The sequence below is a fragment of the Arvicanthis niloticus genome, chromosome 22 (genome assembly GCF_011762505.2).
Source record: "Arvicanthis niloticus isolate mArvNil1 chromosome 22, mArvNil1.pat.X, whole genome shotgun sequence".
NCBI lineage: Eukaryota > Metazoa > Chordata > Mammalia > Rodentia > Muridae > Arvicanthis > Arvicanthis niloticus.
The window spans coordinates 10,665,441-10,690,625 of NC_133429.1; the positions used below are offsets into that span (position 1 = coordinate 10,665,441).

The window sequence follows — 25,185 nt, forward strand, 5'->3', positions numbered from 1 at the left end:
GCCATACAAACCCTAACTAAGACAGAGATCTTATCTCAAAAAGGGGTGGGTGGGATAATAAATTTGGAATTTATTTAAATTTTAAAGCTTCTCATTACACTACTAAGGAAAAGGCAAAGCATTCCTTGGAAAGGCGATATTTGCAGTGTATCTGATAAAAGGCTTGTTTCCAAAATAGGAACATTTTACACATTAAAAAAAAAAATCTGATTAAAAAAATGGACAGGTTGAGCTGGATAGTTAGTTTAGCACATGTTGTTCTTGCAAAGGACTGGGGTTCAGTTCCCAGCATCCACATGGTGGTTCAGAGCCACCTGTAACTCCAGTTCCAGAGTGTTCAACACCTTCTTCTGACATCTGAGTGCACAGCTATATACATGTAGGTGAAACACTCAAATGCATGAAATTAAATAAATCTTACAATAAATCTGATAAGCCCAGCAGTTGAGAGGATGAGGCAGGAGGATCACTGCAAGCTCAAAACCAATCTGAACGATTACGGTGCATTTTAATTTGTATGTTGTATGTATGTGTCTGTTTGGGTGTGCATGTACCTGTATAGATATATGTGAGGAAGTCAGAGGCTGACAGTAAATAACTTCTCAGTTCTTATAAGAATGCCTCTTATTCTTAGTTACTTACTGTCTTAGGGTTTCTATAACTAAAGAGACACTGTGACCAAAGCAACTCTTATAAGGAAACATTTAATTGGGGCTGGCTTATAGTTTTAGAGGTTTAGCCTGTCATCATGGCAGGAAGCACTGGGACACACAGGAGTTATGCATGGTGCTGGAGAGGTAGCCGGGAATTCCATGTCTGATCAGCAGGCAGCAGGAAGAGAGTGAGACACTGAGCCTGGCTGGAACATCTGAGACAGCAAAGCCCAGTAACACACTTCCTCCAACAAGGTCACACCTCCTAATAGTGCCACTCCCCACGGGCCAAGCATTCTAACACTTGTCTCTAGGGGGCCATGCTTATTCAAACCACCACAGTCTCTTTATACACTCTTGGCTGTCCAGGAACTTGCTGTGTAGACCAGAGTGTCCTTCAACTTACTGAAATCTCTGACTCTGCCTCCCTAATACTAGAATAAAGGTGTGTGCCACCATGCCCAGCCTTCTTGAAAAATATTTTATTTTGAATCACATGCATGTGGGGATGTGTGGTCCATGCATGTGAGCACAGGTGTCCATGGGATCCAGAAGTTTGGAGCTGGAAGTGGTTGTGAGCTGTCTGAGTGAGTGTTGTCAGCATCCTTCTAGCCCTCTGCCAGAGCCCACTCTTAAAAGCAGTGCCATTTCTCATACTTATTTACTTTACATGTTTATTTCTGAGACAGGAACCTGGGGGTCGCCAATTAGGCTAGGCTATAATCCCTGCTCTAGTGAAGCAGAGACAAGCCGATCTCTTGGGCTCACTCGGCAGCTAACCTATCCTAATTTGGGAGCTCCAGGTCAGTGGGATACCCAGTTTGGAAGAGAAATGAAAGGAAAAAGAGAGGAATGAACAGTGCTTGAGGTGTGATGCCCCTCTAGTTGTCCTCTGACTTCTAAATCGCACATGTGCACACACAGGAACAGCCACAGAAAACAACTTGGGCATAATGTTGATTGCCTTAGTTGTGGGAATACTCTTCCAGATGTACCCATGGCAAATACATAACATTGCATACTTTATGTGAGATTATTATATGTCAAATTTAATACTACTTAATTAAAACTAATTTTTTTATTATTATGAAGTTAAAGGTGTGTGTATGCGCGCGCAAGAAAAGAATTTACAGTGTAGTCTCTCTGCTTTCTTTCTTTTTTTTTTTTTTAAAGATTTATTTATTTTATGTATGTGAGTACACTGTAGCTGTCTTCAGACACACCCAAAGAGGGCATCAGATTCCATTATAGATGGTTGTGAGCCACCATATGGGTGCTGGGAATTAAACTCAGGACCTCTGGAAGAGCAGTCAGTGTTCTTACCCATCGAGCCATCTCTCCAGCCCCGTCTCTCTGCTTTCATAACGTAGGACTGGGGGAGCAAAATTGTGTCGTCAGTTTTTGTGACAAACCCCCTTCAGCCCCTGAGCAATTTTGGGCCCAGAGTTTAAAAGAAAAAAAAGTCATGATTCCTGTTACACAATGCCACCTTCATGCTTCAAAATTAATTCTTGAAGTTTGCTTAACAAAAATGAAGCCACAATCAAAGCATGATCTTTAAAAACACTCATGGATTAAGTAATAAGATTGGAGGTCTCTTTTCCAGCAAAACCGTGACCCAAAGGTACTGTGCCTGGGAGTGGCTCTGCGTATCAAAGAGCCTCAGGAACCGGGAGAATAAAACTTGGAGCTGCTCTCTTTAGAGCAATGGTTCTCAACCTTCCTAATTCTGCCACCCTGTAGCACTCTCAGGATTTTTTATTCATTGTAATACTCTCAGGCTGTGGTGAGTCCCAACAATAAAAATTATTTTGTTGCTATTTTATAAACTGTAATTTTGTTACTATTATGACTGGTAAATATCTGATATACAGGAAATCTGATACACGCACGGCCCAGGAAACGGTTAGTGAGTCCTTCCAAAGGTCTCCCGATTTACAGGTTAAGAACGGATGTTGTGGAGCTTGATCTCCCCTTGGAAAACTTCCATTTGATGTACAAGATCTGTGCTGCACCCCGTCTCTTCCTAACCACGTGGGACAAGTGCGTTTCCTTTGTGCGAAAGGACAAACGATGCTGTAAACACCACAAAGGCCAGGAACGGCAAACGCAGGATTGGGAGAGTGACCAGGAGCTGGGATCCCAAGCTAGCCAAAGGGTGGTCAAGGAAAACAAAACCCGAAAAAATACAATACAATACAATACAATACAATACAATACAATACAATACAATACAATACAATACAATACAATACAATACATTCCAGCTCTCCACTTCCGTCAGAAACATTCGAGTGCGCCTGCGCGCGCGCTGCCCTCGTTTTCCGGTCCGTCGCTGCGCCGGACCCTGTACTTTGGTTCCTGCCTGCTGACGGTCGGCTCTGGCTCTGGAGGGACCTTGTGACCCGTCGCCCGCACGTGCACTCCGCGGTACAGTCTCCCGCGCGCGTAGTCGTGGGCAGGAGCAAGGGGCTGCAGCGTTTCCCTGAGAGGCTGAGGGAGCGAGGAACCATCGGGCCCACCTTCTTCTGCTCAGCGATCGCCGGCTGCTCCTAGCGGGTCCTTCGCTCGCTCGTCGTGGGGGAGGAAGTTACGGGGACACCAGAGGTGGCGTTGCGACTCCGCCCCCTCTACCACCCCTGGTGCCTCAGCCGTCTGGCCATCTGAAGGCTACCCAGCCCTCTAACGTTGTGTCCTTTCCGTCCCTGCCAGCCCTCTACCATGCCCGGGGGCGTACCCTGGTCCGCCTACTTGAAAATGCTCACCGCCAGCCTCCTAGCCATGTGCGCCGGGGCCCAGGTGGTGCACTGGTACTACCGGCCTGACCTGGTGAGTGCTGTGGGGCTCGTGCCCATCCTTGGAGTTGACACCACAGGGTTCTGTCCAATTTGCTTAGTTCCTCTTGACGTTTAGATTGTGCCGAGTGTTTGGATAACTAATGCTGCTGCAGCTCCCTCTTAACACTCAAGACTGTGTCTAATTGTTATGTGAGCCAGCCTGGTCTACAGAGTGAGTTCCAGGGCATCCGGGGCTACACAGAGAAACCCTGTCATGGGAGTGGGATATACAGAGTGAAGTGTCACGAAACTTAGTGGAACAGAAAGTGGCACGAACTTTCCATGGAAATGCCGTTTTGTGTCTCGTTTCTGCAGTAGTAGTTACCAGCAGCTCTTTACCAAGGAAATAATGCTTAGAATTTGATCCTGTGAGGTTGACTTGATTCATCTCATTACTATTGGAGATGTGCAAGGGTTGTTACCAGCAGCTATCTGTACTTGGGGAGAAAGCAACACAAAATCACAGTCTGTAAAATGAGCGGTACTAAGGGTCCTAGGCCACTTCAGTCTGGTTAGCTGGTAATATTGGGAGTAGAGTATCTTTACTGATAGAGGCCAAGGTGGCTGGCTACTCTAGGATGCTGTATGCTTTCCTATTGTTTAAGGGATTTATGACCTTTACCTACCTTGTCTTTTGGAATTATTCTAGCCACCACTGTTGCAACTGAAAGGTTTGGGGAGAAAACAGGAGAGGAGACCATGGTGTTTGCCCAAAGTTGGCACTTAGTGCCACCTTAGGGAGAACTGCTGAGATGCTTTGTTTTAGGTGTCCAGCGTAACTCATTAGGATTGCAAAAGAGACAACTGTATTCTTCTGTTTAGACTGAACCCCAGGACTCTTCCTAATTCATCTCTTACTGCGTGCCTGATCAAATACCAGTGGGTGAATATGGAAAATAGATCCACATCTGCCTACCCTGTGCCTACCCTAGCTAAGCTACCTCAGTTCATCTTTCTTCAGTTAAAACAGAGGCTTCCTGCCCATCTTCTGCCCTCCGCTCCTGCTTTTCCTGAAACTTCTCAACAGGGCTTCCATTGTGGTCCTTTTTATCCTGGAGTCAGGCCATGTCGTTCTCTTCAAAACTCAACAGTATCTTCCTGATCCAAAGCATAAGCCACTGAATCTTTATGTCTCCTCCACTGCCCACCAACTAGCTTTCTAACCTGTGGAACACTGTCAGATGTACTGATGCTTTCCCTTGACCACCAAGCACAGTCTTTGGTCAGGTCCTCTGCCCTTGTGATCCTATTAGCCTGAAACACTCTTAGACACGTGCAAGACTGCTTCCTCATCCTCCTCGTCTGTGTTCTGAAGTGACCTTCTGAGCCCAAAGCCTGTGTAGAAGTGCTCATTGTCTTAACAACCAGAAAAATGCAGTCTGCAGTCAGAACCACTGCTCTGATGGCCATAATAAAACAACAGTTGTCAAGCACAGGAAGAAACTGGAACCTTCATGTACCACCCTCAGGACTAGAATGTCATACAGCTGCTTCGATATATGACTAGTCGGCCAGTTACTCAAACAACATACAAACAACACGGGTTACAACAATACCCAGTTTAGGTTTCTACCTAACAAACACCAAGACATCTGTCATACTTGTTTGATTCTGTACATGTTCATATGTGGGAACAATCCAGATACCTGAATACCTATAGAAAACATGGTCCATCTACATAAGGGAATATCATTCAGTGATCCTACATGAGTGAACCTTGCAAACACTACATGAAAGGATTGAGCCACAAGAGACCACATGATATATGATGGGCAAATATACGTGGACAGAATTGGCTTGTGGGAACTGCTTGGGAATGGAATAGGAGTTTCTTCTTAGGAGTAAAAAGATTTTACAGTTTTGTGATAGACATACAGTTCTAATTCTACTGAAAACCATTGTTCTTTTTCTTCTCCTTTGTGGTGCTGGGACTCAAACTCAGCCATACATATGCTGCACCCATTTCCTCTGCCTTCCTGAAACGTAGAGTTGTGTGTGTGTTGCTTGTGACTAATGATGCACTTCTGTCTTGAGTGCATTAACTATCAATAGTTATTCCCCAGGCCTGGTGCATGGTAGACGGTGAGCAAATAGTACGGGAATAGATTTTCAAATGTCGAATTCTCATTTGAAATTACAATTGTGAATCAATTAGAGTTATCGCTGTGAATCCAGTAGGACTTAAGACTTGCTGGACAAACTGGCCAGTGGTGGTGCACGCCTTTAATCTCAGCACTTGGGAGGCAGAGGCAGACAGATTTCTGAGTTCCGAGGTCAGCCTGGTCTACAGAGTGAGTTCCAGGACAGCCAGGACTACACAGAAAAACTGTTTCACCCCCCCCCCGCCCCCCCCCCCCCCCAAAAAAAAGACTTGCAGGACGATATATTCAGACAGCAAGAAATTTAGATCAGCCAGGAGTCCTCATGATAGTGGTCTGTTATTAGTAGCATGTATGAGGCTTTTGTTCTTTCTAAAGGTTTTTAGATCACTTTGAACTGTTGTCTCAGAATGTGGTGGTATCTTTTTTTTTTTGGCTTGTTGTTTGTTTTTTTTTGTAGACAATACCTGAAATTCCACCAAAGCCTGGAGAACTCAAAACGGAGCTTTTGGGACTGAAAGAGAGACACCATAAACCTCAGGTTTCACAGCAGTAGAAACTTCAAAATACAGCTGTGCCAAGAATCCTGTGAATAATGTTTTAAATATGTATTTTAAAATGTATTAAGTAAAACTACTTTTTAAAACACCTAATCTAGGGGGCTGGAGAGATGGCTCAGAAGTTAAGAGCACTGTCTGCTCTTCCAGAGGTCCTGAGTTCAATTCCCAGCAACCACATGGTGGCTCACAACCATCTGTAATGATATGTACCCTCTTCTGTCCCACAGGCAGAATGCTGTATACATGATAAATAAATCTTAATATTATTTAAAGATAGTCTCACTATATATCTTGGCTCACCTATAACTTGGTATGTGGATCAGGCTGGCCTCCAGTTCACAGGATCTGACCACAAGACCACAAGACCACAAGGTCTTGCTGTGTGTTTAGCCAGTGCTGACCTTAAACTGCCTAAGAGGATCTCTTCTGTTTGACTGGGTAGGTGCTTATTTTCAGTATCACACGAGACCATTTGCAGTGGCTCCTTCAATTAGGATTCTTCTCTGAATGAGCTTGATTATAATGGAAGTTATAAATTACATAAAACAAAAATCAGTGATAATGCTTATGGGGTCTAAATTGATATAACAAAATAAAATCTGTACTAAACTATATAAAAATATTTGAAGTTCAAAGTTCTTTGGAATTGTGTACCTAATGGAATTACGTTGATTTAGCTTGTCAAGATACTTAAAACCGCAAATAAAAGCAAGGTAAAATTGGCATTTTTCTAAAAGAATTATTTTATGTATATGAATACACTGTAGCTGTCTTCAGACACACCAGAAGAGGGCATCAGATCCCATTACAGATGGTTTTGAGCTACCATGTGGTTGCTGGGAATTGAACTCAGAACCTCTGGAAGAGCAGTCAGTGCTCTTAACCTCTGAGCCATCTCTCCAGCCCAGCATTTTCTTTATACATAAAAACCTAAATATGCTGAATTGAAATATGTCCCTAAAAATATGACCTTTTAACCCTCAGTGCCCATGTATGTGACTGTGGGATGAGGCCATGAGGGTGAGCCTAATGCACTGTGACAAGTCTTAATGCCATGGGAAGAAATGTAGGGAGGGCACTGTTAGAACTGCAAGCCAAGAACACCAAGCATTGAAGGCCTCCTCCCAAAGCCTGGAAGAGCGAAGGATTCTACACACAGCAAGGTCTTCAGAACTGATAACACATCTCTTGTTCTAGGCCTACACTTTGCTACATAAATAAGCTATAGGAAATGAACTTGTTTCAAGTTATAGGTGTACAACCTATAAATAATCTATGCAACATTGAGTTTTTAAATAGATTTTTTGTGTGTATGAATGCATTGCCTTCATATTTATGAACCTAGGTACTCTAAGAGCACCAAGTTCCAGAACTGCATTTACATTGTAAAGATATTTTTTTGAATGCCCACCCTAAAGAGCAGGCTGGGACTCGGAAGCTGAGTTTTTTTTGTTTGAGAGGGTCCTAACTATATAACCTTATCTGGCCTGGAACGTGCTAAATAAGTAGATCTGCCTGCCTTGCTTTCATGGACAGTAGAAACACACATATATACATACATTCAGGCAGGCAAAGCAAAAACACAGTCCTGGAACTGGCTGTGTCGTGCAGATCCACCACACTCAGCTAAAATAAATTTAAAAATAAAATGACCATGGCATACATGCCTTTAATCCCTGCACTCAAGGCAAGCAGATCTTTTTTAGGCCAGTTGGAGTTATAAGTTTGTGAGAGCATGTCTCATAATACTGGTACTTTTAATTATACCGTGGACTTTACTGTGAGGACTTCTCAGTCTTCCTAAGTTTTCTTATTATTTTTGAAGATAATATTCAGTTTCCCTTTTTTGTACATAACGTCACCAAGTTGAGTGGCCACTCAGAATATTATGTTCTAATCCCTGGAAGGGGAATATTTACATGTGTTTGGGATTTGTTTAGTAAAAAAACATGGTCTGAAACACACACACAAAACCACAAACTAGCTACTTGTTTTTTTTTAAAAGAACCCAACAGACAGGAAGAGAAATAAGTATTAGATAATTCCTAGTTTGTGTTATGAAAATAAGCACTGGGTATTTGGGATTTTTTTTTTATTTTATACACATGACAAGATTTTACACCAATAGTCAGTTAAATAGTACAAATTTACATTCAGGAGGAATGTTAAAAAAAAAATTCAACTAAAAAAAACACTTCTTCCTGTGACCCATAATCCCAACATTTTACAGTGCAGGGGAGAGGAGGCTTGGGGGGGGGGGGCATCCAAAACAAGTCTCTCAAAAGAAATGACTTTCAAATTTCACATTCCCTCTCCACACAGGATTCATAGTGAGAGTATAATTTACAATTCATCCTTCTCTGTAGATTCCTGTGAAAACAAAGATCAGAAGACATTACAAACTAGCAGCCAACCTTACCTTACAGAAAGACTCACATTCAAACCATTTCTACTATTTGTTGGTGCTTGCTTATTGGCAAGATAATTCAGAACTCACTAACAAGATCAATGCCTAAATATAAGTAATCAAAACTTTTAACTCTCTACTGCTAGCAAGGTGTAGTAGTTTACACCTTTAATCCTAGCATTTGGGAGGCAAAGGCAAGCTAGGACTACCTAGAAAAGATACCCCTTCCCCATCCAAAAAGTCCAACCAAATGTTTCCACACACAAGCACTGGGGGTAAGGAAAGCAATGTGCTTTAAAAAAAACCAGATAATCACCCTCCCCCCCCAAAGCTTCTGAGGCTGGTATCAAATGCCAACTTCTACGTGGATTTACTCCTTTGTGACTAGATATTACGACGTCTTGCTAGACTCATGCTGCCCTATCTGCCCATCTCTCTCTCAGACCTTTTCTGTTTCCTGTTCTTCCTCTTCTTCTGTCCCTGCGTCCATCTCTTCTTCTTCATCCTGCTCTGAGTCTTCGGTGTCTTCTGTGGTGTCTTCAGGCTCTTCTTCTGGTTCTTCCTCTACCTAAAAGCAACAACCATATACTTGTAATGCCCTCCATCTACCTTCATTTTGCTCTTAAATATTTAAGATCATAATGGGTGTTTTAACAAGTACTACAGTGAAGCTGATCTGCCTTAACAGGGAAGCCATCAAGAAAGGCAGAAGAAAGCCAAGCTGAGTGGTGGTGGCAATCCCAGCACTTTGGAGGCAGAGTCAGGCAGATCCTTGAGTTCAAGGTTAGCCTGATCTATACAGTGAGTTCTAGGACAGCCAGGGCTACACAAAGAGACCCTGTCTCCAAGGTAGAGGGTGGGAGAGAAAGAAGACACAGAACGAGATTTCTTGTTAATTTCACAGGTGGTATCACCCTAGAGGGTCAGACATGGAAGAGCTAAGGACATATGTACAAACCTGTGCTTCAGGGTCAATGTTTAAACTGAGGCGAAGCATCCTTTCTATTCTATCTCCATATGCCTTGGTGTCTGGTAGAAGATATCCTGACCGAAGTGTTGCTGTTTCAAACAAAACTACAGCAAGATCCATGACAGTCTTGTCATCTTCATCTTCCTGATAGAAGATACATTTGATTAACATCAGTATTAAGAGTTACAAAGCATTCCAGTTTAAGATGACAAGAGAGGGGCCCCCCGCTATCAATCACCTTAATCCGCCGCAGCATGTCTCTGATCAGTGGGTGTCTAGGATTAATTTCAAACGTTTTCTTCTGACTGGCATAGTAACTGTTTAGGGACAAAATGAGCATTAGGTTAAGACACTGATTTTAGGGTCTACATGCCTACTGTATTCTAGCTTTAATTACAGAAAAAAGCCTTTGATAAGGAGAATAACCATGGTTAGATGAAAAATGAAATAAAAAAATACTTGATGGGTCAAAGTAACCAAGTTCTGCTAGGTGAATGGACTGGTTTAATGTCTTGTTCATCCCCTTCATCTCTTAACTATACACATAGTTATGAATGCTGCATAAATATATAATCTATATAATCTCCAATATGCCTTTACCAATGTGGGTCTGTAAAAATTCATTTATTTTTAAATTAATTCCAATTAAGTTTCCAGTGTATTCTGTACACACCCATACTCATTAGCCAGATATTCCAAGGCCAGATATATCACACATCCATCTAGGGCTTAGGGAACTGCTGATAGTCATCCTGACAGTCTATACTCACAAGGTTGGAACTATGGTGTAAACGCAGTTCTGAATAGTGAGTAACGCTCCTGACACTGACTGCTGGGTTTTAAATGGCATTACAATGTTGGATAGAAGATATACAGCAGTGTTCTTTACTTAGAACTTAAGTCTTAGAGAGCCAGGCATAGTCTGAAATGCCTTTAACCCCAGCAGTAGGGAAAGGCAGAGGTAGGTGGGTCTCAGAGTTCAAAGCCAGCCTGATCTACTACAGAGTTCCATGAAAGCCAGAGCTACGCAGAAACCCTGTCTCAAAAACCACCAACCAAAACCCAAACCAAACCAAACCAAACCCCTAGTGAGTCATGATATAAAGGTGGACATTATTCTTACTCTAAAGCAGAAGCAGAACTATGTAAGAGCAGGACGATACATGTAGCAGATCTAAAGAACAAGAGCTGACACCCTGGTAGGGACATCCCCAGTTTCTTACTTTGTAGAGATGTCCTTGCCAGTCTGGTATGCTTGTGCCTTCATGATCCTCTCCATGTTGCCAGACCATCCATACTGGCTGGCCACCAATGCACAGGGAGACTCTGTGAGGCGCTGCGAAACCACAGCCTTTTCAATCTTAGAATGAGAAACATTAGACAGAAGTAAGTAAGGATCAGCAGTAAGCAGTGCCAGTCGCCATCTCAGATTACAGATAGAAGCACTCAGGAATCCTGGAGTGACACTCAAGTGATATTTTTCAGCTACAAATTTATACTTAAAATCTATAAAAACTTAGTACAAAATCAGTATTATAGTAGCAGGAAACTTCTGTAAGTTACAAACTCCCACTACAGTGTATTTGATGGCATTTTGGGGGGTGGGAGAGGGGTGACAGGGCCCAAACCCAGGGTCTTTAGCCAGCAAATGAATGTATCACTGAGCTACATCTCCAGGTCCCTGTTTTTACTCGGGTACCTAAGGCACATGCCACTGTCTACAACTGCTAGTGGCAACAAAGTGGGTGTAGATTAGCTTGCTGATAACTCCTAAGTGCAGACACTCAAGTCTGTAAACCCCAGATACCTTGTCCTTGAGTGCTTTATCTTTCATCCAGTTGAGCAGAGGCTCAAACTCCTTCTCAGTTGCTTCCCGACTTTCTTTAGTCTTCTCACTCTCATCGAACTTCACTCCTTCCTTGGCCACATTCTGGAACCTCTTCCCATCAAACTCGGGAAGAGCCTGGATGCAGTACTCATCCACAGGCTCTGTGAGGTAAATGACTTCATAGCCCTTCTTCAGAAGTCTCTCAACAAATGGAGAAGATTCCGCCTACAAAATTAAAGGAAGTATGTTTTCAAGTTCTGCCTTGGCACATTAGCTGTGTCTCCACAGCATCAACAATCTGTATGAGACAAGGACTTAAGGCAGCGTCCTCTAGTGGCTGCCTAACTATTGTGGCTACACAGTTAACTTCTTTGCTCTCACGCACGGGTTGTATGCCCCCAGCCGTACAGGAACCCAGTAGCCCACTCCATCTCACCTCCTTTCTGCTTGACCCAGCCATGAAGTAGATTTTGTCCTGTTTTTCCTTCATTCTTTCCACATACTGGTCTAAACTAGTAATGTCAGTTGAATGGTGAGAAGACTGGAACCTAAGAAGTTTAGCAAGCCGTGTTCGATTTGAGTGATCTTCAATCACACCAAGCTTGATATTGGTTCCAAATTCTTTCCAGAAAGTATCATTATACTTCTCATCAGCAATCTTCTTTATCATGTCCAGAGTTTTGCGGACAAGCTTCTTCCTAATCACCTAAAGAAAATGGAATCTGGTTAGGAAGGTTTATTTCAAACCTTTGCTAAAGAGATCAGGATAGCAGCAACTGAGACAGCACAATGGCCACACCCACATCAGACTGTGTTAGAATTCGACAACTGTTTCTACCGTTAATATTCTAATGCTACAGCTCAGATATTTTGACAAAATGAGTAATATTTTCAAATGCTTAAAAACAAAACCAAACCCCACCCAGTCTTCTAATCTCTACAACACTGGTGAAAAGGGGCTTATAGGAAGGTCTAGTATGTGGGTAGCTGTGGACCAGGCAGGAGGTAGATGTGTTCCCTGCCTTCAACTCTGTTCAAAACTGTGCTCCTTACTAAGTGTTGGGGGAATGTATCAGCTTTGAGACCCAATAATCCCAGAAACAAAGAAGTTCCTTTTTGAGATAAAGTCGTAAGTTAGGTTAGGGTGGCCTCAAACTGCTAACAAACCCTGGCTTAACTAGCATGAGCTCATCACCCTTAAGACTATAGGCATGTACTGATGTGTCTGGCAGAATTTCTTTGAATAGTAAAAGACCAACATCTAGTTGCCAGACCCCTCCACCCCCAATCACTGAGTTACATCTCCAGTTTTCTGTTGTTACTCCTGGGTACACGAAGTTACAGGTGAAACTGTTAGCAGTTACAAAGAAGCTGGGTGTAGAGTAGCTTGCTGATAATTCTGACTCCAACCAATGGGCACAAAGCCTGACCAGAAATCCTCACCTTGAGCAATTTATGTTGCTGCAGAGTCTCACGGGAAACATTGAGGGGGAGATCATCGGAATCCACCTGCAGACAGCAAAATGCTCACTGAGCAATAAAAACAAGTCCGTACCAAAAAAATACAAGACTGTTGCTACACTCCCAACCACTCTAACACCCATGCACACTATCTTCAGATACTTACAACACCTTTGACAAAATTAAGGTACTTGGGCATCATATCATGGAAGTCATCTGTGATGAATACTCGGCGCACGTACAGCTGAGGGGAACCAAAACAGAGTCACCGTCTGTCTGCACATCATACTTTAAATTTTTGACCTTAGTTTACTTTAAAAAAGCCCAGCTACCTTAATATAATCACTCTTCTTAGATCCATATTCATCGAACAGACCACGAGGCGCAGATGTGGGTACAAACAAAATTGACTTGAAGGTGACTTCCCCTTCTGCAGTAAAGTGGATATAAGCCATGGGGTCATCACTTTCCTGTGGAAAGTACCTTGCTTTGGTTATTCAAGTCACAAGAAAAATCAGTCTAAAGGCACTTTATCACATCTACAGCATTTAACAAAATGGCCCATTACAAAAATCAAAGAAGAAAAGGTGTTGGAGATAGTAGTGAGAAGAAAAGACTGATCCTAACTGACGAGATAAGGTGGTTTTCCACAAGGAATGCCAGTGACATCACTGTGTGCAGACAGTGACACCAAAGCCATGCCAAGTTCTTCAATACATCTTTTATCTGTACAAGATCCTGCTTAGGAAAACAGCACTAGAAGCAAGTTTAACTCTAGTCTTAAATATATTCTTAGGAGTCAAAATAAGGGCTCACCAAAAGAAAGCAACAACAAAAAAAAACCCAAAATAATTCAAGAGAAATATTTAGTAATATCTTAAAAATGTAAATTACAATGTCTGATATCATGTTAACTTTCAAGATCACATAAAAGCTATTTAGTAACATATGTCCTGTTTTATGTTAGAAATCAAATGCCTGTATGCCTATATGCATGCATGCATGTGTGTGCATGAGACACCAATCTCAAAGGTTCATGTGAAATTTGAATGTGACTTTGCTTACTAAGTCAAGAAATGAATTTCAATTTGATACATCACTGTGCCCTCCATATTCTTAGAATAGACACGTGGTTGCTATAAAATTTTCTGATTGGGAAAATTGGGGATGGACAATCATATTTATAGTCACCATGTTTAAATGAACTAATTAGCTGATAACTTTGTACAACTCACTTATAACCTAAAACTAGAGAACTCTTTTTTTTTTTTTTTTTTTTTGGTTTTTTCGAGACAGGGTTTCTCTGTGTAGCCCTGGCTGTCCTGGAACTCACTCTGTAGACCAGGCTGGCCTTGAACTCAGAAATCCACCTGCCTCTGCCTCCCAAGTGCTGGGATTAAAGGCGTGCGCCACCACCGCCCCAGCTCTTAACACACAACATATTCTTTACCTTTGAAAATGACTTGTAGAAAGCTTTGTATTCGTCTTCTTCTACTTCTTTGGATGGTCTCTGCCATATTGGTTTGATATCATTCATAAGTTCCCAATCCCACACAGTTTTTTCAACCTAAAGTTAACATAATTGGTAAGTTTCTTTTAGTAGTTAACCTATAAGTGATGGCCATTTGTTACCTCATATGGATCCTACTACCAGTGTGTTTAAAAGCAGGGGTGTGTGTTTTTAGAGGTAAGATCTGGCTATATAGCCCAGACTGGTCTCAAACCAAGAAGCTCTTGCCTCAGCCTCTCAAGTGCTGGGATTACAAAATAAGAGCAAAGCCTTCTACTTAGGCTTAAATACTTATGTCAGTATTTAAGACAAAAAGGAAAGTAGCCAACGTCACAAACTCAGTAACTTTCAACCACACTTCTCTCTCTGTTACCTTCTGATAATTGATCCCAACATGGTAAAGAGGATACAGAGAGCTTCTAAGATTTTAAAATTCAAAATAAAAAAGGCAGACTTAAGCAATACAAAAAGCCATAAGCTTTTTACAGAGGATTTGCCACTTATAGTATTCCAGGTTAACACAGAGCATACAGAAGGCCTTGTTTTTAATAGTAGGGCCATTTATTTGGAAAACTAAAAAACTTTATTAACCCAGTACCGGGGAGGCATGGATACCAGAGCTATACGGTGAGACCTGGTTTCTAAAGTCCAACCAACCATCCAAAACACAAGACAACACAAGCCCCAACTCAGCCCAGAATGATGCTTCTAGTGCTGGAGAGGCCATTAAAGCAACGACCTGAAGGTTAGATTTCCACCATTCACATGGTGGCTCACACTCCTCTAACTCCAGTTCCAGAGGACCAAGCACCATCTTCTGGCCTCCATGGGCACCAAGCATGTAGTGGAGCAGATACAGATGCAAGCAAAACACCCACACGTATAATATAAAAACAGTTTTCTTAAAAGAAGGCTTAAGCCTGTACCTGTGGGTGGAGTTTCATTCTCACAGACCCTGACAGTGTCACAGTAGAGAAGCCAGGCTTACTTTTTTAGTTTTTGGTTTCTTTTCTTCCTCCTCCTCCTCTACTGCAGCTTCATCATCAGATTCTTCTTTTTCTTCTTTTGCTGCTTCATCTTCTTCCAAGGGTTCCTCAACAGTCTCAGTCTGTGAATAGAAAAAGTACAATTACTGTTAGGCTTGCTTGTTTGATCCCAAATGTCTACAGAAGACATTATAGTAAAATAAAAGCTTTCCAGTAAAGACCACACCTACCTTCATCCCCTTCTACTCTACACTATATATATAGTGGACTTTATCGAAGACTTACCTTGCTACTCCACACGTAGATGGGAAAGTTGATGAACTGAGAATATTTTCTAACAAGATTTTTAATCGTATCCAATTCAAGGTAATCAGATGCTTCTTCTTTTAAGACAAGACTGAAAGGAAAACAAACCATTTACAGAGAGCTAAGACTGGACTGTATCTCTGTTTAAATACCTTGGTAACATCAGCCAGCAGTTGTTAACACTTGACATTCACAGGAAGAGCTCCCCTCCATGAGAAGGCTGTGAGCTAAGTCTACAGGTAGGGCCAGGTAAGGAGGCTCTTTCTTGTGCTCCCTTAAGTAGACAACAGTGTTTTGAATAGAAAAAAAAAAAATCTGATTATATTGAGGGTTTTCCCATCAAGGTAAGCAAGCAGCAAAATCCTAAAGAAAAGTTATCTTCACTTTCATAGCTTTATACTGTCATTCTAGAAATCAAATCATTAAGTATTTCTAAATAAAAGCATGCTATTAAAGAAAATCCAAAATTACCTTGAATTATGAAAGCCATCAACCATATGACTATTAAACACTTCAGGTGAGATGGCTCATTTAGTAAAGGCTTGCTGTGCATGCACAAAGGCCTGAGTTTGACCCTGGCACCCACGTAAGAAGCTCGGCATGGAGGGGCTTGTCATCCTACTGCAGGATCCTTGACTAACCTAATCAAGCCCCATGCAACCCTGTCTCAAAAACAGGAAAAGGTGGAAAAGTTCCACCCACAAACTATGTATGTATGCCTAGACATACATACAGAGATAGATATCAGATCCATAGCTGCAGTGTCATACCCTGAGTACTCAACAGACACATGTGGCTGGTGACTGTTTAGCAATGCCTATTTTTCTTACCCTTACCAGCTATCAAAACCAAGTCATGGTAGGGTCTGCAAACACAGCAGATTCATCAAAAGTAAAAGCTTCACCAGGTGTGGTACAGGCCTTTAGCCCCACCACTTAGTCAAAGGCATAGACAGGATCTCAAGAGTTCAGGCAAGCCAGAGAAACCCTCAAAATTTAAACATTTCTGCTATAAATAGGATTTCAAGTTGAGCAGGTCTCTGGTTGATCTCAGTGATGTGGAGAGCCAGGGAAAGCTGACAGCTGCTGGTTAGACAACTTAAGTAGAAATACAGTCAGTATGAAGGCCAGCAAGATGGCATAGCACTCAACGGTGTTTGCCTCCAAGCCTGAAGACCAGAGTTATACTCTTGGGACCCACATAGCAGGAGAGAAAAAAAGACTTAACAGGTTACCTACAAGCTGTCTTTTGGTCACCACACCCCAACCCGTAATAAACATAACAAAAAAGGGAATCAAGATTCAAGAGCACAGAACCTATTAAGATTAGTCAGGTTTTTTTTTTAAATGGACATACTCTCATTTTTTATCTATGGCTGTTTTCAAGTCAAACTAGAATTAGAACATTTAACAGCCATACATTCCACAAGCCCAAGTATTTATTAGCTGGTCCAGTAAACACATTTCCTGACTTGTGATCTAGGTTAAGAATATGTGAGAAACAGATGGACATGAAGACATAGCAGGAACAGTATGAGGAACAGATGCTGAGAAAAGGGCTAGAACTTTTCAGATAAGATTATCACCATCGAGAACATAGGTAAAGAAAAATTGTAAAGACAGGCACCCCACATAGGAGCTGAGAAAACTTGAGGGCAGCAGGAGAGCCAAGTCTGGTGAAACATGAAGACACTCAATAAAAAATCTGCTAGGAGCAGTAATAATCAAATCTCTCTAAATCGCTTGACTTGGCAACAGACCTACTGGTGACTTACACAATAAAGACAGCAGATGACTGAGACACCAACAGAAGAGAAGCAGGCAAAAGGAAGACGAGAGCCTTTCATACTGTGGGCTCTGAACCAGTAGAGGGTAACAAGTACATGCTGAAAAGTGTCAGCACTGCTGAGCTGCCCCGGTCGGGCCTGTAGGTATATTTATGGTTGTCTGTGCTCATCATGCAGATAACTTGTCTTGTCACTGCTCCTTAAATACAGTATAACCACTTACGTAGCACTCACACTGCATTAAATTATAAGTACCCAAGACATGACTTAGAATATGGGGGGAGCATAGGTTTTATGAAAATACAATGCATTTATACAAGGAATTCTTCATCTGTGGATTGGACATATGCAGGGGTTCCAGACAGAGTGATACGGTACTTGTTGATGCTGCACTGTTGAGAGGGGAGCATGTGACCCAGGATGTAGACATGGGCATTCACATTATTACCAGTCTTTCTCCTCTCCCTACACTTGCACACTGAACCTTTATGAGTTGAGGAGAATGTGATGTGTGTGGGCAAGTCTGACTTTAAAAGCTGAGAAAGAACTTATACTTAGTCTCTGAGGTGGTAAAATAAATCAACAGAAGCTAAGCGACAGGGATGGTGTGTGTGTGTGAGGGTGTGTTGTAGCAGGAAAGGTAAGTCAGTCTTTTGATAACTTCCCCTGAAAATGCAGGCATCTCTTAGCACTCTTTCTTGCCCGTCACTCTGAAATGATTTTTCATACTCTTGAGTCCCGTGTGAGGGGAGGGGCCTACAACTGTCCTCTTCTCCACTGTAACCCCAACCCATACTTGGCATTCAAGTGAGTATGGGTGACTCGTGTGTGATGCAGGACTTGAAAGGAGAAAATCGTATCCAGGGAAAGCAGACCTGTTGTATAGTTTCATTTACTTGACTAACCAAGCACCTAAGCTATGAAACTGTCCTGATACATCTGCCAGTCAAATGTGAGGCTGAGGATGACCACACAGCCCGCTCACCTTCCTGTCTCTTACAGTATGAACACCTGCTGTGTTTTCCATTCACTTGTTCTCTTTGACCTACCCCAATCCCAACCCATTAGTTCTCATTACAAATCCACAAGTCCTGTGTTTCTAATGGTCAGCCTCCTTCCAGCCACCCTGCATCACCTTCAGATGTCCCATCAGCAACTGCAGCCAACCATGAGGAGCCCTTTAAACCTGTGACCAGGTCAGGCCTTCCTGCCTGTCCATGCTTCTCCTCATACCAGAGCTTCCCTCTGACCTGGAAAACCCAGAGCTACAAGTGTGGTCTCCTATCAGCTTCTCCCTTGATCCTCACACTATTAATTTTTGTTAGAATCAGAAATACTCACGTAATTGTTGTTCCACGACCTAGTGTGTTTCCTCTTGGGTCAGCAATTACAGAGAATTCATTGGAGTCTGATTCCCAGATGTGCTGGGTATCATTGTTGTGTTTCGATGTGACAATGACTTTATCTGCTACAAGGAAGGCAGAATAAAAACCGACACCAAACTGGCCAATCAGTTCCGAGGTTGACTGACCATCTTCTTGTGCTTCTGTCATTTTGTTTAAAAACTCGCTTGTTCCAGATTTGGCTATGGTGCCAAGGTTTTTAACCAACTCCTCTCTGGTCATTCCTACACCCGTGTCTGTGACATGCAGCAGGTTTTTCTCTTTGTCACACTAAAAGAAAGACAAGAAGCAGACAGTTAGGTCTTCTTAACATTGATATTATGCCAAATACCAGGTTCTCTATGAAGAAATCTAGAACCCAGCTTGGGCCACACCAACTTTAGCTAGAGATGCACTACTCTATATAGTTTTCTTATGGCATTTTTCAAAACCACACCTTAGAAGCACGGTTTAAATTTTTTTATATAAATTCTGTGTATTTAAGTAAAAAAAAAAACTGATATAAATTAAAATAACATATTCTTGAAGATAAAATTCTAGGAAACAAACCTCTTATTTCACAGAAATTAAAAGGGATTTTGGGATCTGTGATTATTACTGTTCTTCACTAAATAGTCCTGGCTGTCTTCAAGAGCCTGGTAGGGCTGTGCATCCATTCACAGGCCATGTGATTATTTCTGCCCAGTGAAGGTGCAAGTAGAGTTGAGTGTGACTTACAGGCTAAGCTTTTAATTGGTGTGCGACCCTTTGTGCCATGGCAACCAGAGATACTCCAGATGGCTGCTCAGTCAGCCTGTGGAATGATTTAAGCTGAGGTCTTGGCTACCTTTTCCTAAAGGGCTAGGTAGTATCTATTTTTGGCTTTAGGAGCCATAAGGCCCTGTCAGTAATTACTGCCATCGTAGACAAAAGAATTTGTACTATAAAACTAGGTATGGCTGTTTTCTAATAAACCTAATAAAAACAGGCAAAGTCAGTTTGACTCAAAGGCAGTCTGTGAATTTCCATCTGAACCCACTGTGATTAGGAAGTTACTTTTCACACCAGAATAACCTACTGATGATGGAGTGCCTGGTTTCTGACTATCAGTTTTAAAAAGGAAACAGTTATTTTAAGCTTACCTTAATCTTAACTGTTAACTCCTCATTTCCAGCAAGTGCGTTTTCATCAGTTAGTGAGATGAGTCTTATCTTGTCTAAAGCATCAGAAGCATTTGAAATCAGTTCTCTCAGGAAAATCTAAAAGCAAGTGAGATTTAATGAACTGGGATTAACCTCCAGACACAGTAAGATGTTGGCTCTTATGACCAACTCCTCTCATTTCTCCTTAGAAGCACGAAAAGACACTCTTTAAGGAACCAAGCCCTTTATGGTACAAGGGATGGCTTTACTCTCTTCATTAAAAAGGAGGTGTGGCTCTATAAAGCTCTGTGGCAACTACAAGGGTATCTGAAGTGGTGGGAACTCCCACCTTCCCTCAGTGGTAGAGTTGTGTGACTTCACTCCAATTAGCAGGTCACTACCTTATTCTGAGGTGACAGAAAAGACTGGGACAACGCCCACTTTCTTCCTACGCCAGTATATACTAGTACTAATTCTCACTGATAACCTACCATGGAAGGATCCAAGTTGCATCCTAACCATGTGACACTTACCTCTTTATTTTTATACAGAGAATTGATGATAAGTTTCATCATCCTGTTCACTTCAGCTTGGAAGGCGAACTTTTCAGATTTCTCTCTGAGTTCTCTTATCTGTGATGCGTTTAACCCATCCAACTGAATAGCTTCTTCCTCTCTAAAGAAATCAAATTAGGCAAGCAAACATTCAGTTTCATTTTTCTAAGTCTCTAGTGAGGACACAGACTGGCCTCTGCAGACTATCTTGTTAAAAGGGTAAAACAGAAACCCTTGTAAAAGACCACTAACATACCAGCTCACTCTTATCACAGTAATGGGCTATGCTTAATGCTCCGCTGAAAACAGTTCCCGAAAATTTCCAGAAAAACAAACCTAGCTCCCCTCTACTGAAAAGCAAGTCATGACTCGTGCATGCTTGCAGTGAACCCTCACTAATTCCTAAGAGGCCAAAATTTAAAATACACCACACCAATTGAAGAGCCCTTTTCTTAAAGTTACAGGCATAAGTTCTATTTTTCATAGTACTAACTTCACTCAAACAAAACCAATCTGAAGTCTTCTCTCAGGTCTTAAAAAGTTCAAGCTGAGTGGTCTACAACATCAGTTTTCTGATTATAGATGCTGAGGCTTTACCCCCTAGCACTTCCTTCAACTTTCCTTCTTGAATCATTAGTCAACTCCTAGGAGCAGACTAAGTACTAGGAGCCTTTCGCCTGCAGATAAACCTGCACTCCTAAGAACTTCTCTGGTTATTTTGTATCATTAGCAACATTTTATGCACCGGACATTGTAATCTGGATAACGAACAGCCACTGTATCCCACTAAGTTGCAGCTTATCAGCACAGCTTCAATGCACCGACCTCTGCACAACTTCGTCATCTGTCCTTGAGCCTTCTCTGCTTTTACCCAGGTCCTCTTCTACTGTGCCATCCACATCGACTTCATCCTCAGCTCTGACAAACCCTGAGGAGAAAGGTGACAACTCTCAATACTATTGCTTCCTCTCCTTCGCAGAAAAAGCCAGCCGAAACAGGACAAGAGGGAGGAGAGTTAACACAACTCAGTAAGTAAATACAAGATGTGGAGATACTGACGTCAGTCAATAACCAATGTCAAGACAAGTTTGCGCGCTGAAGTTTAAATGTGAATGCTCAAGACTCCCCGTTGACTCTTGAAGGCCTGGCAGCCATCACTTGTGTCTTGTATCACAAGGCACTGAGTGATACAGGCCCCCATCAACACCCACACGTGTTGCACGCAGACGAGAGAAGGCCTCTACACTGGCCAAGCCAAAACTTGGGCCTCTCTTAGCTATCACAGGTCAGAATACAAACAGGGTTTGTGCAACTTCTGTTGAGGGGAACTGAAATCCGGCCCGAAGGGGAAGACATGTCAGGACCGGGCTTGAAGTACATCGGAGCCGGATACTGGGCCACCGCCACGACGCCTGCCCGAGGGCCCACGCTCGCGAGTTGGGCGTTAGGAAACAGAAACGCGCTCCAGAAGAACTAAGGGACAGGGGTTGGGGGTCCTCAGGCTCGGGTAAAGGTCGGAGCTGGTGACAAAAGTCCTTAGGGAGGGGCCCCAGTAAGGTTTCCCCCGGGAGTAGAGTCCGAGAGGCCGCGCCCCGCCAGTAAGACTTCGGGGAGCGCTCCAGATCCATCCGCAGGGTATTTAAATGCCCCGGCTCCAAGTCGCCTCTTCCCAGAGGCCTCAGGACAAGCATGGTCACCCGAGACTCCTTCGAGGACAGGTGATGGCCCCTGGACCATCTGTAGCCCCCAGCGCCCCCCTCCCAGGCTCAACGCCCCAAGAACGTTCGAGAAGCGGCCGCGAAGAAATGGGGGGAGCGCCCGCTGCCGCCTTATCACTCACCGAAGGTCAGCAGGACGCAGCAGAGGCCCAGCACCCACAGGACCCTCATGGTGCGTGGCCGGCGAGTCGCAAGTCCTTTTCGGTCGCAGGAGCCGCCTCCACCCCCCCAACCCCGAGTCTAAGCTCCTCACACCTCCAGCAGCGCGGTCCGCCCACTAAACCGCGCGCAGGTCGGGCCGCTTTTCACCCCACTGCTTGCGGGCGGGGGACGGGAAACACGAACCCACCAATCGTGCCTCACCACGCACTCTCGGCACCCAATGGGGACGCACGGGGGGGCCCGCAGCCCGCCAATCGGAACTGTCCAGGTGCGGTGCCCGATGCCCGAAGCGTGGCTCCTTTCGATTGGGCTTGTCCAGCAGCCTTCCTCCAATCAAATGGCTCCGCGGGCCCCTCACGCCGGGCCACCCCTTGGCCTGGGAAGCCTTGGTTTCTGAGGAAAACCGTCCAATGAACGTAGGCGCATAGCACGTCTGTCCTTTCCTAGAGGTCCCCGGGAACCACTTCCGGTTCTAGCGAACGTTTATTCCGTGACCAGGGGAAACGGTAGCCAAGACAATGCGGTTTTTACCCTTTTCCCGTCTGGGACGCGGGTCACGTTACGAGCCCTTTCAGCGCTACGTTCGCCGTCACCTTTCTTTGCGGCGTTTCTTTTCGCGAGAGAAATATGTGAGGGGTTGAATATCCGGAGTGCGTCTGGATGGTGGTAAGAAACTACAATTTCCGGCATGCAATGCGCTAATCTCATGAATGCTGGGAATTGTAGTCTCTGGCGTCTAAGCCAGATGCGTAGTTTGGCCCTTGAGCTTACTTCAGTCTTGTGTCCGCGGGAAACGTCTCCTGAGTGATTTAGCGTTTCCACCTCATTCGGATTGTAGAATAGATCTATGCTTGTTCTAGGACTCTAATGCACACAGATTTCAGAGGCGAGCCTTGAAACCCGCCCCGCGTGGCCCTAGTCTCACCGTGTCAGAGGGCCAGCCCTGGATTCTAGGCTCCGCCTCTGGCTGATGGTAGCTCGCCGGTTTCCAGGTCGGCTTTCTAGCGCATCACTCAGGGTTCCCGGAGCCTTCCGCTCCTCTTGGCGTTGCGCTCTCCGCATCTCTTGGTTTGCAGTAGAGGGTGGCGGGGGTTCTCCAACCCAGAAGGAAACTCCAAAGACCTAAGTTCCTTTGACATTTCCATAAATATAAAGGAATGCCCTGGCAATCTAGAGCCCCTCTAGTGAATTAGCTGGAAAGCGCGGTGGTGAAGTCCAGGCTAGCGTAGAACAGGAAAGGACATTTGCAGATACTTGAAAGCAAAAGCCGCAGTGCTTGCAAAATAGCCTGGAGTGTGGCTTTGTAACTTCATAGAAACACCTTTCTGCTTTCCGAAAGAGGCTCTTTCTGGTGAGGGAAGTCCCTAAAGCCAACTTATGCGTTCCGAAATGTTTTCTAAGCTCTTTAGCCTCATTTTAACAAAATTTCCACCAGCACGCGTTCCTGCCTCTAACACACCCGTTTCACCACCACTTTCTCTTAAGAAAATTGGAGTTGTTTTCAGGCAATCCAAATTCCCGAAGGCAAGCTTTTCAGTGACAGTGTCATAGTCCCTTTGACAACTTAAAGAATTTAGACTTAATATCTTGAATCTGTGGTTTGGTGTTTACATAATGTGGTGAATGGCTTATTTACATCTGTCTGATTTTCCTACATTTGCCAAAGCACAGAGAAATGTAAAACGAAGGCTTTATGCCTCTGTGCTTGTGTTTGTTGTTTAGAGCATACCAGGAATCTTATTTGTGCTTTTGGAAAAAGATGCCCCTTTCTGCGTTTGACAGTCCATCACCCTCTGTCTGTCTGTCTGTCTGTCTTTTTTTTTTTTTTTTTTTTAATTGAGCAAGTAAGCAAGTGTTCTGAAACTGCGAATGCTTCTTAGCTAGCCAGTGGGGGGTAGATCGGGCTGCACCTGGGAGGAACTGAGAATGAGATTTGTCCTCCAAAATAAAGCTGCTGGGTGTTTTTGTGGGTAGAAGTTTCTGCAGCTGATGGTCCCCAGATAGAAAGAAGAAGGAAAGAAAGAAAGAAAGAAAGAAAGAAAGAAAGAACAAACGAACCATACTGTCAGAAGATGGTCAGTACTTATCTGACTTGCTGGCTAAGCTCCCTGGAAAATACATGGCTGTTGGCTGAGAAGAGATGGCTTAGTGGATAAAATGATTGCCCCACTCGAACTCTGACCTGAATTAGGGTTTTCAGCATTCACATAACATCAGATGCCGGTCTAACCAATGCTGGGGGTAGGGTGGTTTTGGTTGAAACAGATAGGGCTCTTTGGCCAGATAGCATAGCCAAGATAACAAACTCCAGTTTCACTAAGAGGATAGAGGAACACACACACACACACACACACACACACACACACACACACACACACACACACACACAGAGTTTTTTGGATTCCTAGTGTTTTCCCGTGTTCCCTTCTTCAGACTTTGACCTGTCTCTAGGGTCCAGTCTGCTCTGTCTTTCCCCCAGCACTAATACTCTATAGGGTTATTAAGCTCCCCACCTTTGAATCTGATTCTCTTGCTTTCTAGTGAGCCACCCTGTGGGTGCTGGGAGCTGACCCCTGATTGTCTGCAAGAGCAAGTGTTCTTATTCACTGAGCCATCTCTCCAAGGATGCCTTTTTAAAAAATTGTTTTAATTTTTATTCTTATAGACATAGTCTTTGTATGTATCCCTGGGTGTCCTGGACCTTGGTTTGTAGACCAGGCTGGCCTCAAACTCAGAAATCCACCTGCCTCTGCCTCCCAAGTGCTGGGATTAAAGGAATGTGCTAGTTTTTCTCTTTAATGCTGTATGTTTATGGTCATTACTG

The 25,185-nt window shown here is 43.4% G+C and overlaps 3 protein-coding genes across 10 annotated transcripts in view; 2 read left to right on the forward strand and 1 right to left on the reverse strand.

Moving 5' to 3' along the window:
* Positions 1-2,992: 2,992 nt before the first annotated feature.
* Uqcc6 (ubiquinol-cytochrome c reductase complex assembly factor 6) lies at positions 2,993-6,874 on the forward strand. 2 transcript variants are annotated; one of them, XM_076919874.1, is made up of 3 exons: positions 2,993-3,083; positions 3,366-3,482; positions 6,050-6,874. In XM_076919874.1, the coding sequence occupies exons 2-3, from the start codon at positions 3,375-3,377 to the stop codon at positions 6,143-6,145; spliced, it is 204 nt and encodes a 67-aa protein (XP_076775989.1). In that variant the 5' UTR covers positions 2,993-3,083; positions 3,366-3,374; the 3' UTR covers positions 6,146-6,874. The 2 variants fall into 2 exon arrangements, with proteins under 2 accessions (XP_076775989.1, XP_076775988.1); XM_076919873.1 differs by having other exon boundaries at positions 3,001-3,260.
* A 1,350-nt stretch (positions 6,875-8,224) lies between these two features.
* On the reverse strand, positions 8,225-22,695 carry Hsp90b1 (heat shock protein 90 beta family member 1). Its single transcript, XM_076919872.1, has 18 exons — positions 22,322-22,695; positions 21,307-21,409; positions 20,461-20,602; positions 19,928-20,044; positions 18,745-19,076; positions 15,597-15,708; positions 15,314-15,433; positions 14,266-14,382; positions 13,148-13,285; positions 12,982-13,059; positions 12,798-12,863; positions 11,791-12,060; positions 11,334-11,579; positions 10,750-10,886; positions 9,765-9,843; positions 9,515-9,670; positions 9,002-9,124; positions 8,225-8,519 (listed from the first exon to the last, which is right to left on the reverse strand). Exons 1-18 carry the CDS (start codon positions 22,368-22,370, stop codon positions 8,493-8,495), a joined length of 2,412 nt encoding a protein of 803 aa, XP_076775987.1. The 5' UTR covers positions 22,371-22,695; the 3' UTR covers positions 8,225-8,492.
* A 198-nt stretch (positions 22,696-22,893) lies between these two features.
* The window catches only part of LOC143436031 (tetratricopeptide repeat protein 41-like), a 62,534-nt gene continuing 60,242 nt past the window's right edge, over positions 22,894-25,185 (forward strand). For 4 of the 7 annotated variants that reach the window (XR_013106279.1, XM_076919866.1, XM_076919870.1 and 1 more), the window contains exon 1: positions 22,894-23,027. The gene's annotated coding sequence lies outside the window, so the exon portion shown is untranslated. Of the gene's footprint in view, positions 23,028-23,126 lie in introns of those variants that run through there. The other 3 variants (XM_076919868.1, XM_076919867.1, XM_076919869.1) reach the window with 2 other exon arrangements.